Source organism: Pseudomyrmex gracilis, unplaced genomic scaffold, assembly GCF_002006095.1.
Source record: "Pseudomyrmex gracilis isolate BER0280 unplaced genomic scaffold, ASM200609v1 scaffold_187, whole genome shotgun sequence".
Lineage (NCBI taxonomy): Eukaryota > Metazoa > Arthropoda > Insecta > Hymenoptera > Formicidae > Pseudomyrmex > Pseudomyrmex gracilis.
In genome coordinates this window covers 290,104-309,104 of record NW_018020771.1, presented here as the reverse complement: position 1 = coordinate 309,104, position 19,001 = coordinate 290,104, and the positions used below count along the sequence as shown (strand labels likewise).

At 33.4% G+C, this 19,001-nt stretch overlaps 4 protein-coding genes across 9 annotated transcripts; 2 read left to right on the top strand and 2 right to left on the bottom strand.

Annotated features, from left to right (window-relative positions):
- Positions 1-1,018: 1,018 nt before the first annotated feature.
- On the bottom strand, positions 1,019-7,569 carry LOC109858088 (zinc finger and SCAN domain-containing protein 26-like; the record flags this gene model as incomplete). Its single annotated transcript, XM_020434989.1, has 4 exons — positions 6,745-7,569; positions 4,573-4,717; positions 3,579-3,830; positions 1,019-2,585 (listed from the first exon to the last, which is right to left on the bottom strand). Coding segments are annotated over exons 1-4 (2,038 nt in total), but the record flags the coding sequence as incomplete, so codon positions are not given.
- Positions 7,570-8,262: 693 nt separating this feature from the next.
- LOC109858092 (flocculation protein FLO11-like) lies at positions 8,263-10,979 on the top strand. Of its 3 annotated transcripts, none has more exons than XM_020434993.1 (3): positions 8,263-8,601; positions 9,050-9,262; positions 10,020-10,979. In XM_020434993.1, the coding sequence occupies exons 1-3, from the start codon at positions 8,529-8,531 to the stop codon at positions 10,787-10,789; spliced, it is 1,056 nt and encodes a 351-aa protein (XP_020290582.1). In that variant the 5' UTR covers positions 8,263-8,528; the 3' UTR covers positions 10,790-10,979. The 3 variants fall into 3 exon arrangements, with proteins under 3 accessions (XP_020290582.1, XP_020290584.1, XP_020290583.1); XM_020434995.1 differs by having other exon boundaries at positions 8,266-8,601; positions 10,095-10,978; XM_020434994.1 differs by having other exon boundaries at positions 8,270-8,601; positions 10,089-10,978.
- Positions 10,980-11,185: 206 nt separating this feature from the next.
- Positions 11,186-13,276, bottom strand: LOC109858090 (40S ribosomal protein S24). Of its 3 annotated transcripts, none has more exons than XR_002250576.1 (5): positions 13,175-13,276; positions 12,758-12,826; positions 12,349-12,672; positions 11,843-11,915; positions 11,186-11,291 (listed from the first exon to the last, which is right to left on the bottom strand). XR_002250576.1 is itself a non-coding variant. In XM_020434992.1 (4 exons), the coding sequence occupies exons 1-4, from the start codon at positions 13,098-13,100 to the stop codon at positions 11,289-11,291; spliced, it is 411 nt and encodes a 136-aa protein (XP_020290581.1). In that variant the 5' UTR covers positions 13,101-13,115; the 3' UTR covers positions 11,186-11,288. The 3 variants fall into 3 exon arrangements, 1 of the variants encoding a protein (XP_020290581.1); XR_002250575.1 differs by lacking the exon at positions 13,175-13,276 and adding an exon at positions 13,086-13,115; XM_020434992.1 differs by lacking the exons at positions 11,843-11,915; positions 13,175-13,276 and adding an exon at positions 13,086-13,115.
- A 716-nt stretch (positions 13,277-13,992) lies between these two features.
- On the top strand, positions 13,993-18,226 carry LOC109858089 (dnaJ homolog subfamily A member 1). Of its 2 annotated transcripts, none has more exons than XM_020434990.1 (5): positions 13,993-14,150; positions 15,656-15,828; positions 15,924-16,221; positions 16,301-16,640; positions 16,734-18,226. In XM_020434990.1, exons 2-5 carry the CDS (start codon positions 15,697-15,699, stop codon positions 17,161-17,163), a joined length of 1,200 nt encoding a protein of 399 aa, XP_020290579.1. In that variant the 5' UTR covers positions 13,993-14,150; positions 15,656-15,696; the 3' UTR covers positions 17,164-18,226. The 2 variants fall into 2 exon arrangements, with proteins under 2 accessions (XP_020290579.1, XP_020290580.1); XM_020434991.1 differs by lacking the exon at positions 13,993-14,150 and adding an exon at positions 14,179-14,459.
- Positions 18,227-19,001: the final 775 nt, after the last annotated feature.

The following is a 19,001-nucleotide window of genomic DNA, read 5'->3' as shown; positions in this document are numbered from 1 at the left end:
TTCTAATATACAGAGTTCACTGAATAATCTTCCCAGACAGAACAAAACTCCAAAAGATAACAGATGTTTCAAAGATGTCTAAATTATTTTAGCCATTTCTTAGATGTCTTTACATCTTTCGAATTTTTGTGATCTAGATTCATTAAACACAAAAGAAAAATACATTATGAAATCATAACTCAAAAATTTAACCTATAAATATTTAATTATTTTAATTTATTTAGCAAAAGCAACTAAAATTTTCTGTACAAGTCTCCCATCGTTAGACCAAACTCTTTTGACCTTTGTTTTTGTGTGAAGACCTCTTTATTCTCTTTTATAACTTTTTTATCGTTCTCTTTCTGTAAATTGTCCAGCTTTTATGTAAGTTCTTTGCATAAGAGAAAGCGCTGACATGATCTCAAAAAGAAGACACTTATCTTAGATTTTAGTATTATTTTTTAAACTTTTTTAAAATTCTAAATTCTAATACGTATCTTACTATAAATACTCGATGCAGCCATATTGAATTATAATGTCAAAAAGTTAACAACTCTCAGAAACTCTCTAGAAATTATTTCTCGAAACCCACTAGGAACATAATCGATCATCATAAAATTTATTTTTATAGAAAATATCTAACATTAATAAGATTGAGTTATATATATAATTTATTCACTAGTGCGGAATGATAGGGAATTTTTTATAGTATGTTTACTGTATTTTTTTAATCTATTCTTGTCGCATATTCGACATATTGGATAATTTCTCACTTCTGACATCATCATTCAATATAATTGCAAAAAATAAAGAGAGACCGCAAGCTTTATATATACTGTACATTACTTCTCTCTCTCTCTCTCTCCTTCTTTCTCAAGACACTAAGTTTAATAATTTCTGGCATTAGTATAATATGCATCTCTCGATTTTATTTTTTTGCCATTGTTTCTACAGGCTCCTATTTTTTCGTGTTTGTCAAGCTGGTTTTTATTGGTAAAACGTGTGCCACAAATGTTACACTTTAGTTTAGAGTGTGTACCGTGATATATCATTGTATGATATTCTATTCCTGTCCTATTAGCAAACATTTTGCCACAGAAATGACAGTCGTTATGTTTATGCGTAGCCATGTGTCCCCGAAAGGTTTTCAGTTTTATAGATTTCAAACATATGCTACAAGTTATCAGACTATCACCTCCAGCTGGATGTATTGTAGATTTGTGATAGGAAAGATTCTTTTTAGTGGTATAAGCTTTCTTACATTTGTGGCAAGGATATCCAAAGCCAAAATGATAACCTTCATGTAGGATTTTGGTCGAGGTGTTCATCCTCTTGTTGCAAATTCGACAAGACATATCGTCATGATAATTTTGTAAATGATTTAATCGTGCTTTGTCGTGTCTGAATCGCTCAGGGCACTGGTAACAATTATACATGTCATCTAAATGTTTAATTCTCATATGTTGGTCATATTCTTGATAAGTGTTCAACACTTCGCTACAATAGAAGCATGGCAAGTATAAGGAAAAACTATCAAAAGGTTTCCCTTCTTTAACAACACACTGATGGTTATCGTATGAATTAGTATTGCCGAATTGTTCATTACAATATCCACACTTCAAAGAACCCATTTTCGTCATATAAAGTTGCGGTCTCTCAAATTCTCTATCATATCTTCTGGTAAATGTATCATCAAAATTCTCAAAATTGGCACTTCGTGATCGTTTGTAAGATCGTAACTCCATCTTATTCTCCTGGTGTATTTCTTGGTTTTTAACCGGATTATTTTTCTGTTCTTTAGTCTGACTATTTTCTTGAACATTATCTTTCAATACTTTTTTATCCTCTAATGTATTCTTTACTTGGCGTTCTGCAAAAACTTCAGAAACGTCATCATGTATTTCCTTTAACATCTTGTCAGAAACTGTAGTGTTTGTATTTTTTTCATCATTTGTTTGATCTTGTTGTAATAAATATCCTTCATCACATTCTGGAGCAGTTACCTGTTTTATTGTGTCAGTTTTATCAGTATTAACTGCAACATCGTCTTCAATATCTACGACCAAATCTTCATCTACAATTTCTAACTTCATAATGCTATGATCCTTACTGTATTCAGATGGTTGAATTATATCCACTTCTGATTTAGTGGATGTATTGTCTTTGGTAGTATGATCAGATGACTTGGACGGTGCAACCGAGAAAGAATTTTCTATTTGGATAGACTTATCGGATTTGTCATCAATATCCTTACCAACTATTTCATAGGAGTCATTTCGCTTTTTGATTGTTATATTAATACCATTTCCAAAGTCTTTATCATCATAACTACGTTTTCTACTCTGTGTTCTTTTATTTTCTTGAGCATCAAAATTACATTGTTCTTTATGGATGAACAAAGTGTGAGGATTACGAAAAGATCTTCCACATGAACAAATAGTTTTACTGTCTTTAGTATTTCTACCTGACTTAATATTAACCACATTGGGTTTTGAATTGAATGTTTTTTCCAGGAATAATTGATTCTCTTTGGAATTACTAGATTGTACACTTTTTTTTATGCTACCGCTATTATTTCCTGTGATGACAGTTGATTTCGCGGAAGACTGGAGTAAATGATATCTCTTGTTTAGCGGTGAATTAAGATATCTACATTTAAATCTATGAAAATTTTCTTTAGTCTCCCCGCGGATTTTGTGAATGCGTTTATGTTTGTATAAACTATGTTGAGAAGCGTATATTCCAAAGCAAATCTGACATTTGTACGAAGTAACATTTACAGATTGTGTTCTACTGCGCTTATTTATATTACGCGCAGGACATTCATCGATCTTGGATTTTTTATTTTCCTGGGATAACGTACGTCTTCGTTTTTTGGTAACCGGGATTGTTTCCTCAGTGTCTTCATTGTCCATTATGCGAAAGCTATCTTGTGTATTTTGCGTAGATGATGTTTGAGGAAATTTGCCAGACAATATATTGCTTAGTGATGTTTTCTTATTTGGTGTTACTTTCTTCTCTACTACTGACGATTCTAACTGCTTCATCAAACTTGAATTAGCTCCAATTTTATGATAACTCATCAAGTGCTTTTTTAAACTACTTACACTCCGTTTACACAATATGCATTTAATGTACGTATCTACTGCAGATGGTTTAGTGACTTTTGCTTTTGTAGCAGTAATCGGTCTATGTAGATTTTCGTCAATGTGATGACTTTCAGAACTGTTTCTTTTCTTAGGCAAAACATCTAAACTGACGAGATCCTTTTTGTCAGGTAATTTTGGAGAGATTGAATTTGCAGGAGATGAATTTGCAGAAGTTTTGCCACGCTTACGTATTAGCGGAAGAAAAATTTCATGTATTTTCCATACATGTTTTCTTAGCGATCGTCTCTCCATATATTGTTTGCCACATGTAAGACAAGGATATACTTTTCTTGTACTTTGAACAGAAAATTTGAAAGGTAGTGCAGTATTTTTATTTCTCTCTCTCTTTGCAAATCGTCTATTGGCATAAGAAACAGGCTGTAAAGTTTCATTTAAATGTTCTTTTTTCTCCTCCTCTTCCTCTTCTTCCTCTTCTTCTCCCTCTTCTGCCTCTTCTGCCTCTTCTCCCTCTTCCCTTTCCAACCCTTCTTCCTCCTCTATCTCTTTTTTTATTTCTTTTTCTTTATTATGTTCTTCTTCTTTCTCTTCTTCTTTACTGTAATCTTCATTTGATGTTGTTTGCTCGGGTTGTACAGTTTTTATTAATTGTAATGTTTTCCAAATATTATCACATTTTTCTAATAAAATTATTGGATTTTTAATTTTAGGAGCGAACACTGGAATGTGAAATAAGACTTCATCCTGTAACAAAGACATAGTACATACTTACAGACATATTTATCTTTTTTTTTTAACAGTTTGATGTAAAATGAAGTACATACAAAAAATTTAAAAACATTAAACAAAATAACTAGTTATAGATAACGTGATGCATAAAAATCCAATCTATGATTTGTTAACAAATATTTAACAATAACTTCTCACACACAAACAATTGTGTGCTTATTTAAAAAAAGATAATGTAATTACGTTTTATTGCATAACAATAATATTATTGCAAAATACACATATTTATTTAGGTATTAATATAGTCAAACAATACAATAAATAAAAAGCGTGGTAAAATATGGCTGCCAATTTTGATTAATAAACGCTATAATACATATTGAAATGTGCATTACTGATAAATCGACCGAATCGACAATAAAGTAGATGTATACATGGAAAAAACCAGAAAAAAAAAACCCACTAAATCGCTTGCTGTCAACCTCTCGAAATTCTAAATTCATTGGGCGGAATCAATGTGATCCTTTCAATACGTTATAGAATTCACTGATTTCAGCAAAAGTAGTAGTAATATGATTTGTGCTTTTTTGCTGCATTGAGACTGTAGCAGGTTGCACTGGAATTGTGATGGAATAAGCGAGGGCAGGTTTTGCTCAAGTGCAACGGAACAAGAACAAATCAATTTTCTTTGGACTTGTTGACGAACAGTCGAAAAGCTGGTAAGCTATATGAGATCTTAATAGTTGCCTGAACTTACGTATGCTGGTGAATCTTCGGTTAATTCGTGGTCGGATGGTTCTATTTTGCACTCGACTTCTATATTGGCTAGATCAGATAACAGTGATGGTGTGTTATCACTATCATTCTCATCCTCATAAGCAGTCGTGGTGTTATCGTTCATTCTGAAGGAGAATGCGATCTCTGTTAAAAAACGTTTTTGAAATTTGTAATTTTAAATAAATAAGGTAATAGTTAACGCAACACATTGTTGTTCAGGATCATGCTACATAGAGTACTGAACATCTGAGTGATCCTTATACTTTGCGTACTTCAGTGTGCCTATGCTAAGCTATACTTGTTCCTTTCCCACGACATATAGTCCTTCCTTTTTTAGTACGTTAAGATTCTGTATAGTCATCTCTTTCTTACATACGCATCTACTCTCACTCCACGGAATAGGAGGGACGTATTTAGGCTGAGCACAGCAACTCGATCCATGTGTGATTTCTGTTGAACTGATATCAGTGCTGGATCTTGTACTGGCTCAATGGGTACCGATAGCAATTGTTTACTTAGGATCTACTTTTTGTTTACATACATCACAGATAATTTGAATATTATATAAAATATTTTAAATCAATATCCAAGTTTTAATGATGAAAAAAATATAATAGGAATGAAATGTAAAAACGCTATAAATAAACACCTACAACCCTATAAACAAATACCTTCACGTAATCCCAAAACAACGTAATTGGTTTGCAAAACTCAGATGATCAAATTATAATTCTGTAGGCAAATGTGTCTTATCCTTTTAATATCCTACAGAATATTAACAGATTTTTTACGCAACTTGTAATCTTTATTAATATTGCTACAGTGTAAGTTAACAGAGTAAGATTGCGAAGAACCATCGAAATCAATAAAATATATAAGAACATTTTTTCTTAATTATATCATATACTACAACTTTACCATATGTAATACATATTTACAACATATTCATTTTCATATTTATCTTCTAGACGTTTTGAATAAATTATTTAGATCAAATATAAATATAATGAGATTTTTCTTCGTCTTTTTCTTTCTCTAGATTTTTATTACGAACTATTGAATAAAACTGTTATTGTACTTAGATAAAATCGTTATTGTTCGTTAAAGGCATATGATCAGTGTATATACCGTAAAATTATTCTGTTAGTTAAACAATATTCATGTGAGGTTGTTTCTGAACATCAATCGGAAGGAGACTTTTCTTACGAAAAGAACACAATTAAATAATCAATAAGTAAAAGAAATAATTCACAGTGTCTCAGATTTTGTATAAAATAGGACTTATTATAATAGGATAATAAACTTTAATTAGCTTATATATGATCTACGTGTGAAATTGTTAATTATATATGTTAAATATATGTATAAATAAAAACTCAAAACTTTGTTCGGAAAGTTCACAAAGTAATTTCCGTAAGATTTATTTTCGGGAAAATACATGGCAAGTAGAATGGATTGTGTACTTATTAACACAAATTAATAGAGTTTTTAGCAGATTTTATTAATCTCTCTCTGCAACTAGCGATATAACGCATTAAAAAAATAATTTATTTTATTTATAACAAATTGCACAAACAAAACTTTACTACACCTAATTTCTCGCTTCTGACTTCATGATTCAATATGGTTGGAACTAGTACACTCTGAAACTTTAAGCTACCATAATTACATATCTTTGTTAACTAAGACATTTGTGAATAAATATATGTATGTAAACTTTCTTTAGAAAAAAAATGTAATGGGATATTATGGGTAATGGGCCTTTGCAATTAATGCTCCGTTACTGCGTAGTATCACGAGATTGGCTACGAGATGCAGGCCTTGAGCAATTCGGGCGATTCCATGTTTAGAGATAACCCAAAACTTTTTTAAGGGATTTTTACGTGCGTTTTATGCATATTTTATTTTGCACTCGCTATTTATATGTTCCTGTATAAAATTTGTCAGAGTTTCTCGCGTAATATGATCGTTTTGTCGAAATACAGTTAGTCGCTTTGCGTAATACATAACCCAACATGCCCACTGCAACGTAGGCTATGCCGCGCACTTGGGATTCCTATATCGCTGTGTACAACACAAATTGCGTCGTACGATATACGATTTAATTGCGTACCGACGAGATGTCCGCAGTTTATTGCTTGGAGTCGCTTACCTGAGAGTTTGAGAAGCTATAGCTGATTTCGCACGGTCAGAGTTGCAGTAAGACGTAACACGAAACCTCACCATACAAGATCCCGAGCAGACTGCAAGCGACTGCGTTTCCTGCCTTTGTACTCATGCGCACAATACGGGATTCTTGGGAGTCCCAGATGGTAGTGTACCAAGTATACCCAACTACGAGCAGGATTGATGAAATATACGAATAAAAAATGATGACGAGAGTAATGAATTACGAGTGTCCCTAATCTGTGCTCTCCGAGAGCTTTGATTTTACAATTTAGCAAACGACGGCGCAAGCTAAACTCGGTTTATGTATTGGTCAACTACGCCTAAGTCTTATCATTCGTATAGGACTACTGTCGGACACTTTTACTGGTACAAGTTGGACGGTAATACCGACAAGTACATTATTATAAACTTGTCGAATAGAGTTCGTAGATATTTATACTTGATAATTTATTCCGACAAGTTTATCAACGTGATTCATAACGCGACGTTTTCAGATGTATAACTCTCGTAACTCGGTAACGTTTTCTTTATGTGTTAGGTTGATCGAACGCAATTCATTAACACGCTAATTTCGCACACGCACCGATCCTTCTCAAGTCCTATACCAAATGATGATGTTTTGCTAAATATGTTTCTCATATTGTATATACGAGAACGCATGTATATTTTATTCCAATTTTATAGATTGCTATTGATTTTTGACACACAAGTTCTCTCAATTTGTTTCGTATTCATCATCTATTCAAAAGGTGACTCGAAACTTAAGTTGTTTATTCGAAAAACGAATTCCGCGCAATAGCTCAGTGTTAAAAATAAATTGGTATTTTTTTATACCATGGAGTTTAGACATAAAATTGTTGGGAAGAATTATTTTGATGTAAAAATTGTATGCCAAATGTTTCTTTTTTTTTTTTTTTTAATTCCAACACGATGTAATAATAAAAACACATTTTTAACAATATCACATATTTTACTCAACATTGTAATAAAGAATATCGTGCTATTTAGTTTTGAATTTATAACATGAGATTTCTTGTGCGTATTTAATGTAAGAAACAATTTTGACTTATTAAATATTTAAATACAGCTGTGTTAAAAAAAATATATATCTCAAGTTGTAACGTCATGTATTTTTTACATCGTACAATTAAAACTGATGACAGTAAAATTTTTAAATGACAAAATAAGTACTCGGAATAGCTGTTCGGGAAATTCCACAAGATAATTCTTTCATAAATACATTTTTTAAAAATATAGACGTTGAAAGAACATCTATGGAAGTGCGGACAAGCGCACTATAGTATAACAAAATTGTGTAAACTATGAATTAGTGCGCAACGTAATCAATTGATAGTTTGAAGCTGACCCGGTCCAACCCACGAGTAATCGCGCATAGCGTACACATGTAATTTGTATTCATACGTAACACAATAGCGTGATACGGCTGCTTCAGCCTCGCGGAATAAATGATTGTTCGCCTTTGACGTATACGTTGTATATTTTTTGTATTTGACTTTGGAGATTCCCTGATATAAGTTACATGTCGTGCGAAATGAGGGAGGAGAACAATCCATTGAGAGAACGGGATTAGAACAATCAAGGCCGATGCTCTTTAACGATATTACTGCAAGCGGATCCAACTTGATTCTCGATAAAATTGTGACACTAACGAGATCGTCATGCCATGAACTTCCGGCGAAGGATATATAAAGCCGCACGCTCTCCCACATCCGTACACAGAGTAATGTTGTTTGTCCACTTCGCAATATGCGACTATTCGGTGTGTTACTATTGCTCCTCACCTGCCAACTCGTCACGTCGACACCAATTTTTGACAGAGGTGATATACAGTGCAAATACTGTTGTTTATGTGTTAAATCGAGTATCTTGTGATACAGATGAATTGATATTAAAGGTGAAGAGACGCGTGCGAGATCCTTGAAGGTGACAAATTAAACTATTTTTGCCCTAAACTCTTTACCAAAAAGATACAATGATACGATTTTAAAGAGTTATTTTGTCCAATTGATGACATTCAAGTTTATATATTATTAAACTAAGTTTTAAATATCTTTTTGTGAGAAAATTGATATATTTGCAACTAAAAAACTAGTAAACAACAAATTATCGAGATTTTTTCTTTGTAATTAGTATGAAATGTTCAGATTCCGGAATCACGTCACTTAGATATAATTAATTAAATAATCTGGTGAAGATAGTCTAATGAAACGTTAAAATATATCAGTTGTAAGACTAGTCTTATAACTTTATACAACCACTTGTCGTAGATGGTGCAAGTCTGCACCGAGAGTATCGATCTGCTGTCGGAGACACAATACGGGATTGGTTCAGGATAATCAAGAATAGAGTCGTAGGAAAATTGCACGAATGGTTCGGCAACGATGATCCAACTCCGACTTTCACGGCCCAGGACATTCTAAACATAGACAAGACTATCGGAAGCCGAATATCTGGTTATCCAGGTTTATTCTTGGACTTGTGTAAGCAATACCTAACGATATAAAAGAATTCTATGTTAGATATCTAGTACGTTCCCCTTTAATCCTTTATTGTGACGTAAAATTGTAACTCATACTATCACTAAAGGATAAATCGTGTTTATGCTTCGCTACGAAGTATAATTGAAGAAGTATCGCAATTTCGACCATTTACATAACGTGTCATGTCGTGTCATCGTGAACGTTTACATTCGTGAATGTTGCACACTAGAATAGAGCATTATTTAATGCTATTCTGCGAAAGAACATTTCATAACAATTGATTCACCGTTTCTTTTGTTCTTTGCAAACACGGAACAGTAAAATAAAGCAATTAAGGTGTTATGGAGAGTATGCTACTGTTCAAGAGCATCATAAAAAACTATTTGACTGATTTTATTCAAATACACAAGAACATTATTTCTACCACTTTGTATAAAAATGTCAGATGCAATGATGCATAAAAATAATGCATAAAATATAGAATATAAGGCTTCTCGATTCGTTGTAACTATGTAGGATTATGACAAAAATAGATCGGAAAAAAATATATGTCTAAACCTGCTGCGCGACTTACGTCAAAACAAACAAGTATTTCCGTACAAATTCACTTTTAATTAATATAGAGAGCACGTTTGTAAAATATATCAAACGATCTTTTTTTTTTGACTGAACTAATCGTAGCACACATCGAGCTTTAAACTCTTTCACTTTCATGTTTTTACTTTCATCTTTGTCAATTCTTTCCATGGCCCCATAGCTAGTCTATCCCTCGACCCAAAACAAGATTGGGGAGTCCGGATTGGTAACTGGTACATCATCCGGAAAGTTACAGGGTATGACTACAGTCTAGATAGTGATTCGGATGAATGGCTGAATGGAGGAGACATGAGGCCTCTAATACCAAATCTGCCTTCAACTCCTATATTGGGAATCAATTGGACACCTAATTGGATACCTAATGTACAAGGGATTCCAGATTCTATACCTCCTGCAATAACCACGCCAAAGATCGAATCGACTACATTGCGACAAACGTCCCAAACTGTTGATGAAACTGAAGCAGTTGTGACTTCCACAGAATCACATCTGACAACTTCTGAGGAACCTACGGTGACATCTGCCGAACCAATTTCATTTACTACTCGTTTAATTACAACTTTCACAGACTCAATTGTGGCTGCAACTGAGAGAATTTTTACTTCTGGTGAATCAGTTGTAACGAATAATGAATCATCTACCAGTTCAATGTTAACATCCACTGTATCGGATGTAAATTCCACCGAATCTACTATTACTGAGTTTACTGTGACTTCTGAGTCTACCTCTTCTGAATCATCTACTGAATCTGCTACAACTGATATTGAATCAGTTGTAACATCTACTGAAGAAATCCTAACAACCGAGCCACCTACAACGTCTACCGAATCAATTTTACCTATTTACAATAAACGAATAGAAGATAATGAAATTGTCACTAGACGTACAACGCAAAAACCACGTCCAGCATCTGCTGAGGTCATATTTTAATAATATAAAGATTATATATTGCACAAAAAAATAAAAATTTAAGCATACGAGATAAAATTCAACTATAAAACTCAAAATAAATTGTAGATGATAATATAGTGAGCAAGATAAAAATGTTAGTAAACAATATGTAAAAGAAACATGAATAAATGAATTTTACCGAAAGCGTGAGAATGAATTAAATATTTAAATTATGTGTTCAAAGATCGATGTTTCGCGTGTAATTTGATATACGACAAATAATGAATGATCTAATTCAAGTTATCTGAAGTATGTCAAAATAAAGTATATTATTTTTGTGAAGTACTAATGCCAGAACTATATTACTTTAACGTTTTTTAAACAATATTTTTAATGCCAGGTGAAATGCGACAAATTTTTTGTTTAAGAAGAATACACGTTTATTTCGTAAAATTTATTATAATTATACAGCTCTCTACACCCCAGTAAAATATAATAACTTTTACGTCCAAGTTGGTATTCCTGATGACTTGTAGGTTTACTGTAATTCAAACAAAAAATATTTTGAGTAAAAATTACAAAAATATATATAATCTTAAGTCACACTTTTATAACATGTGCACACACAACAGAGTTTTATGATACTATTACTTATATACACACACTCACACATATCTTCATATATATAATAGCACATATGCACAAAAAAAAAACATGCTTTTAATACAATTAATATAATTTATTAATATAATAATTCTATTAATATAATTTTCTAGCAATTTTTACAGCAAGCAAATGAAGTGGGAATAAAAGAAATAAGCATACTTTGCATATTAATACCTTCCTACACTTGTAAAGTTCTTAAATGCTCTTTACAGTTATATTGAGATATAACGTCAGAAAAACGAAAACTCAAATAAATATTTATCTCATGTAATTTAGATTAAGCTAAACTACTTTTGTTTCTATGTACTGCCAAACATCAAAGAGAATGATAAGAATATGGTTTATTATAAAGCATTAAACAAAACTATCAGCTTGTGTCAAACAAAAAACGAAATTACTTTAAAACTGAAACATTTGCATGCTGACCCTGATTAAGCAACAAGATATTGCTCCTCCAGAAGTACAATAAATGATGATGATTATTTGTTTACTTCCTTCCCTAGAATGTGAATACAAAGCCTATACACCGGAGCACATGCATAATAAACAGATTACACTATATGATATTTTTTTCTGAGAATTTTATAAATCTATTGTATAAAAAATCTTATATATAAAACTGTCTTACAATTTTGCTAAAAGACATGGTACATTAACATAAAATTACTTGAATGAAAACAAATAAAGAACATTTATATAAAATAAAATATTGTATTTATAAAGCCAATCATAAATTTTGATTTAATGTTGAAGTCACAGCCTCCACCAATTAAAAAATATTTTTTAACATGCATAAAATGTTTTTTGAGAAGCATTCCACAATAAGATAAAATAAATGATTTTGTGTATAGAAATATAGCATTAACATTCAAGTAATAGACAATTACTGTATATATATTTATTACCACAAATTTTATACTAATATAACCTACCTTTTTAGATGCTGCTCCTACTTTACTCTTCTTAGTGCCTCTAACTTTCTTCATCCTATTCTTACGTTCTTTACGCTGTTTTCTAGTCTGTTTTTGTTTCTCAAAGAGACCATGCCTTGCTAACCTGTATTTGGGTTCGAATTTTTTGGCAAAATCCAAAGTGTCGTAAATAAGACAAAATCCAGATGATTTGCCGCCACCAAAGTTGGTTCGAAAGCCAAACACAAAGACAACATCTGGAGTTACTTTATACATTTTGGCTAACTTTTCTCGTATTTCAGTTTTCCGAACTGACGGTTGTCCAGGATGGATTACATCTACGACCTGCAAAACAAAAAACAGCATGTTTGATAAATTATTATTTAAATAACATAAAGACAAAAATTAGGGATGATATGCATGTACTCACCATTTGTTTTCGGCATAGAAGCCGATTGGTCATGAACTTCCGTGTTCGGATAGTTGCTGTACCTTCAGCCTGTAATCAAAACACATATTTATTGTAATATTTATTATAATTATTCTACGCACACAAGATATTAAATAGTTTGGCATTGGCATTTAAAGTTTTAGATGTAAAGTTTTAGGTGTAAAAATTCTCTTGGCGCACTTTTTCTTAAACACATTTATATTTTTGTATTACCTAACCTAAGTAACGTTATGGATTTCGCGGTATTTAAAAAACCGAGTTTGATATCTTAAAACTAATCTTCGACTATAATATATACAACACGTACTTCAGTGGACGTCATTGAAAAGAGTTTAATTTAACACGTAACGTTTTCTTCGAAGATTACCGCAAAATTTCTCGATACAAAGTGCTTACCATCTCGTCTTTCTAGGCGTACATACGGTGAAAAAGACACGTGCGGAAATCAGCCTTGTCAAGTGAGCACCATGTTCTCTTGGTCATGCGCACTAAGATCAACATCACAATGACGTATTGAGACAAGGAGAAAGTGATGCCAGTAATCGCCCAAATAATAAATTTTCTTTCAAGGTTTTACTTATTATAGTAAAATATGTACGTGTGCAATTACGTAATTGCGTACTAAATATTAAGTGTAATGCGTTTATTACTTATCCGTGAATCATTCTAGCCTTCTTATTGCACGAATCCTCCCAGTCACAACAATCAATATTATTCACTGAATGCTACGTTACTGGTTTAAGGGCACATGTCGAGAACAAACGTCTCGCCCGACGGAAACACGTTCCGCCATCTATAATGCTAAAGAATGAGTAAAAATATAATTTTAAATACAATAAAAAAAATATATAATACGTAATTCTCTTATATACAAATATATTCAAACAAATTCGACGATTTTTTTTCCACATACTGCACGTGACTGGCTTCTAATTTACACATGTATCTTTATTTCAGATTTCGGAATTCAAATTGTGAACAAATTCTACACGTATGTTCTTAAAAACAAAAAAACGAATTGCAAATGCATATATAACAACACGCATGTTTTTTGTACAAAAATAAAAATGCAAAAGTCGATCTTGAAAATTGCATTACCAACGGCGCAGGTGACGCGCGCCTGTGAGTTGCGCTGTAAAGTCTCAAAAACGCACGCAGCTACGCGATTGGTTCGGTCGGTTAATGCTGATCGCTTGGAAGTTTCGAGAACGGACACACAGTGCGCTCTAACATTAGTGAAAGACGTAAGCACTCATCGCAGTTCACTTCGTGAAACGTAATCGTGCGGATACAAGGGAGGCAGGCAAGCAAACGTCGGACGAAAACGTGCGCGGTCATCTTACAGCGGACTTTCGTTCAGAGGTTTGCAGAGGTAAGTTTCGTCGTGCGGATTTTCTCGCTTCGACAGACGGTGTGTATCCACCCGCGGAACGGACAGGCGAGCCAGAATCATACGATCGATCAGCAGTACGATATTTCGCCGATGTCGCCATCCCGACTCTGGCGTTGGCACAAGGCGTAGACTCATCTAGAACTTTGTCCACCGTCACTTCGTGTACTTAGTCCTCGAGTGCAATCTCGTCGTATTTTATTTCCTCTGCACATCGACTGGCTTTTAGCGGTCTCTGCGAAATCATCGTCTACCGAGAGGACAACCGAAGGTTGGCGATAATATATATTTGTAAGTGCGTGAACATTGGACGTTACGAAACGGGGAGAGACGGTAAAACCTAGCTAGACGAATACTCGCGTTACAGCATGCTCGGAGGAAAAAGATGGTGGAACCCAGCAACCTGACTTAGCTGTCTGGTTCGCTTTCTTGCCTATCAATGACGCGGCGTCGCGACAAAGATAAACTCGTTTGCCATTACCGCGCGGCGACACGCGTTATCCTCGTGATTTTAAATTTTAATCTAAATTTTACGTAAAAATTTTTGAATTCGACGGTGTGAGAAATAACAATTTTCGACGGCTCGTCTCCGTTCAGAATTTTACCGAACAATTTGGCAAAGCATCGCACATTTATTGTAAGCGATTTTGTTAATCGGAGAGATCTGAATATTTATACAGCAGCAGAAGGATATAGAAAGCGTGTCTTTGTTAAGAGAAACGGTCGTTGAAGCGCGCCACGCTGCAAAATCTCCATTAAATATTCTCATTTGCTAATCTATTTAAACGTTATAATCTCAGACCTATCGTAGCCGCCATTTTGAAACTCACAGGTCCGCATTGGATATATTATATTCATCGCATTTGCGAAGCTTCGCGAATTCAGCTTTGGCGCGTAGTATTCTTTGCAAATTGCGCAGAACAATTTCGTCACCTATGACGTTGCAAAAGTCAAAGTAGTTTTGATAAATATTGAAGGAAACAAGTATATGCCAATTTTGTTATAGATGTACTGAAAAAGATTTCTCTCTTTTTTATTTTTAGTGGCTGAAAAAATGTATAGCTTTACTTGAGAAAAGAAAACATCTTAGTTAAATTTCCACAAATTATGTTTAATGAATCTATATAGCTATATATTTGTAGCGCTGTTCTTTTACTAGTGTTACAAGTCGTAGTGTCAAACGACTTGAACCTCGTTTCTATTTACAGTTTTTGAACATGCGGTTGCGATTAAATTAATATCTTATTAATATCTATCTTGTTATAAATATGACTAATTCTTTGATAATTAATATTTTATCAATAAATTATCTATGCCAACATTTCAGCTAGCAAGTCATTATGTGTGTATCATACATTTCTATGAAATAAATAAAATTGGTGTTTGTTCTATTACATATTTTAGTTACAAAGCAAATGTGTCTTCATTATGTGTCATTAGTTTCATATAATATATATATTTGTATTATTTTTTATTTTTATTAACAGAGAGGAGCAGTTTTAACATAATTTAGACTAATAACTGCAAAATGGTGAAGGAGACAACCTTTTACGATGTGTTGGGTGTTAAGCCCGGATGTACGCAGGAAGACTTGAAGAAGGCCTATAGGAAGCTAGCGTTAAAATATCATCCTGATAAAAATCCGAATGAGGGCGAGCGGGTTTGTATCAAAATCTCAAATTTCAAACATTTACTAATTACATTTTATGCAATACAATAAAATTTTAATATTTACGAATTGTTTAAATGATATAGTTCAAACAAATCTCTCAAGCCTATGAGGTGTTGTCAAATCCTGAGAAGAAGCGTATCTATGATCAAGGTGGCGAACAAGCTTTGAAAGAAGGTGGAATGGGTGGAAGTGGTTTCTCTTCTCCTATGGACATCTTTGATATGTTCTTTGGTGGTGGATTTGGTGGACGAGGTAGGGGAAGAAGAGAACGCAAAGGTCAAGATGTCATGCATCAGTTGTCAGTATCTTTGGAAGAACTTTATAAGGGTACTGTACGTAAGCTTGCTTTGCAGAAGAACGTTATCTGTGAGAAGTGTGAAGGTAACTATCGTGCACAGACATTGTAAGAAACTTTATCACGATTTAAAGATGAGTTAATGTCTATTGTTATTTTGATTAGGTGTTGGTGGAAAGAAAGGTTCTGTTGAACAATGTGCGTCATGTCATGGTACCGGTTTGCAAGTACAAATCCAGCAATTGGGTCCAGGAATGTTGCAACATTTGCAAACCATGTGTTCAGACTGCAAGGGTCAGGGAGAACGTATCAATCCGCGCGATCGTTGCAAGCATTGCAATGGAAGAAAAACCATTAGAGATAGAAAAATTCTCGAAGTTCATGTTGACCCGGGTATGGTAGATGGCCAAAGGATTGTTTTCAGTGGTGAGGGTGATCAAGAACCGGATCTTGAGCCTGGAGACATAGTTATTCTTCTTGAAGAAAAAGAACATGAAGTGTTTAAGTTAGTATACATCTGGATACTATGATCGCTTATCATTATAGAACTTATTATTGAACTTGTGTGCTAATATGTTGCGATTAAATTAATTTTCAGACGATCAAGGAATGATCTAATCATGCGTATGACACTAGAACTAGTTGAAGCATTATGTGGATTCCAGAAAGTTATCTACACTTTAGACGGTAGAGCTCTAGTGATAACTTCGCTTCCTGGCACTGTGACAAAGCACGGCGACTTGAAATGCATTCTAAACGAAGGCATGCCGTATTATAAAGATCCATTCACACGTGGCAGACTCATAATACAATTTGTAGTCAATTTTCCGAAGAACATAGATCCGTCAGTTATTCCGGCATTAGAACAATGTCTACCACCGAGAGGCGAAATCATCATTCCCGACGGTGCCGAGGAATGTATACTTACGGATCTGGATCCTGAACAAGAGCAAAGGCGTAAAGATACGAGACAAGCGTACGAGGAGGACGAAGGAGGCCCATCTAGAGTCCAATGTGCCACGCATTAATTTGATTACTCTAACCCTGTAATAAACATAGCCATTTCTTTCATTTCGAACACTTTGTTCCATTTGCTCGTCTCCGGATCATACGAAAGAAAGAAATAACGAATGCGTTAGGCAATTTTGCTCAACAAGCAAAAGAACATTTTTATTTTCAGATTTATGCAGAATTGTGAGTACTATACAGATATTGATTTTTCGACAATCTTGACATAAATATGCGATTTGCGGCTGAAGTAAAAAAATGAATTACTATCTATCAATTTATGAGAGAAATAATTCTTCGATTAGTTGAAATGCATTGAAGAAACAGTATATTTATAAATTTTCTGATATAAAACTATCTCGATTAAATTAATTTATTATTTTGTGTGGAGTATCGTTGGAATTACGTACTTATCATTAAAAGTGATAAAGGAAATTTAAATTTACTTAGCAATTACTCCTTCTGTCTATGACCGTTAATTAATATTGCTCCAACAACTCAGTTGGATTATAACATAGCTAAAATAGAATTTAAAAAATTGGCTTTTTTGTGGTTATATTTTAGTTTTCAATTGAGTATCTACACATGGACGTGCGCGCGCGCGCGTACCACACACACACACAAACAGTACTCTTTTCTGATTCTATTCAGATATTAGTAGCAACGCACTCGATTACACCCAATCCTAAGGGTCTGAGAATTTGTTATCTTTTACAGTTTTCTAGAACTCAAAAGTAATGATACCGATGAGATGTGTGTCGATCAATGTGAAAGAAAATAGTATATAAACTACATCTGATAAAAAGAAAAACGATAATATAAAATTATCGATCGTATTAGTGATCTCGGAAAAAAAATCTTGAGAACGAGACATTATTCCATATTCATAGTATTTAATTTTTTGTCTGTGAAGAGCTAGCACATCCAAAAATCAACGTGCGATCTGTATTAGATTATTACAGAAAGTTAGAAAACGGCCAATATGAGGGTTAACACGGATAATGTGTTGAAAACAACAATTTATTAGTACATATGTTTCGATACAGTAAACGGACATTTTTGCGCGAGCAAAAAAAAAATCAGTAATAGTGCAATAAAATAACGATTAAAACAATACTTGTAGTACATAATAAGTTGGTTTTTGATGGTGGGAGTGCTAGCCTTACAGATAGTAATTTTTTCCAGTCGCTTTTGTATATGCGTGTGACGATAATAACAAAGACATAGAACGCTTTTGTTTGCTAACAGTGCAAATAAGATGAGAATCAGGTTCCTGGAATGTATGAACAATTTTGTGTATTTGTAAGCAGCTCTGTACAATTCTATACATATTGTTGGATATAACCCTTTACATTTGTCGAGGATTTTATTAGAAAAAAAATCCCTCTAGTAAAAACAAATTAAGTTTTGTCAGATAAGTCTTTTGGAAATTTTGTGATCTTTTTAACGAAGTTATTTCTGAAAGTTTATTCTGTCATATTTTTTATCGTAACCCCCCCATCAACGCGTACGAACGAATGCTGTAGATCATTCTTATAGTTTTCACTGTACTATATTAAATTAATATACTTTGAATATACACATTTTCACATTATTTTACGTATACATCATCGTGTACTCGTCCGCAATTACTAGCGAATTTTAATAAAATAGCAACATGCCTCGTAATATCTTATTTATTATAGGAAGAATTGGTGATTGATTAGTACATATTTGTTTTGATCCTCTTAAATAAATTGAAAACTGTACGATGTGTAAAATGATCGACTTCACACCTTTTGTAAAAAAAAAAATCTGACCTCTGTGTTTGATCCTTCGCACTTTTTTTATCGGAATATATTTTTAATTTTTATGTATA